This window comes from Fulmarus glacialis, unplaced genomic scaffold (genome assembly GCF_000690835.1).
Source record: "Fulmarus glacialis isolate BGI_N327 unplaced genomic scaffold, ASM69083v1 scaffold26356, whole genome shotgun sequence".
Classification (NCBI taxonomy): Eukaryota; Metazoa; Chordata; class Aves; order Procellariiformes; family Procellariidae; genus Fulmarus; species Fulmarus glacialis.
In genome coordinates, this window is record NW_009216591.1 from 410 (window position 1) to 1177 (window position 768).

At 59.9% G+C, this 768-nt stretch overlaps 1 protein-coding gene across 1 annotated transcript in view; it reads left to right on the forward strand.

Annotated features, from left to right (window-relative positions):
• Window positions 1-372: 372 nt before the first annotated feature.
• The window catches only part of LOC104077945 (meteorin-like protein), a gene marked incomplete at its 5' end in the record, with an annotated part of 4907 nt that continues 4511 nt past the window's right edge, over window positions 373-768 (forward strand). Inside the window, one exon of the mRNA XM_009579369.1 lies at window positions 373-749. Coding sequence (XP_009577664.1) covers window positions 373-749 — 377 coding nt within the window. The remainder of the gene's footprint in view (window positions 750-768) is intronic.

Below are 768 nucleotides of genomic sequence, written 5' to 3' on the forward strand. Positions count from 1 at the left end.
GGCCAGCCCTACCACACAGAAAGTTTTGCTGTTTAGCAGAGAGAAGTTGCCCTCTGTCATTTTTCTGGATGCTGCAGGCATCCAAGCGTGGATTTGCAGGTGGGCAAAAGGGGCTGAGGCTCCTTTCCATGCACCCTGGTGCAGCACCAGGTGTGAGCAATCCCCCTCCTCTCCCCACGGCTCTGCAGCCCTGGTCAGAGGGGAGGGAGGGAAGGCAGCCCAGCTGGAGGAAGTTAATTTAAGAGTCGTTAGGATGGTGTCAGAGTTGGGAGTAGGACCTGGATCTCTGGGCAGCCAGCATGGCAGCGACTGCTGGGCTGTTCTGCCCTTGCCGTTGGTGTCAGTGACGGACTGATGGTATTGTCTTGGCAGCGGTTTGAGCTGGGAGCCCCGTTCCCGTGCGGTGGAGCAGGTCCATCTGCGCTGCACTGAGGGCTCCCTGGAATGGATGTACCCAGCACGAGCCCTGCGTGTCGTTCTGGAGCCCAACCTCTCCAGTACACAGCACACCACTGTCTGCATCAAGCCCGCCAGTGACTTCCAGGGTGCCAGCATCTACGTGGAACGTGCTGGGCAGCTGCATCTGGTGGTAAGCGAGGCAGAAGGGGCTCGACCCCACCACGTGTCTTGCTTCAGTGCCCACACACCGCAACGAGTGGCCCTCTTCCTGCAGGCCAGTCCGCAGAGGGACATCAGCCGCCGGACGGCCAGCTTCCAGTATGAGCTGCTGAGCAACCAGAGCGCTGCTGGCCCCAACTTCAAAAAGAT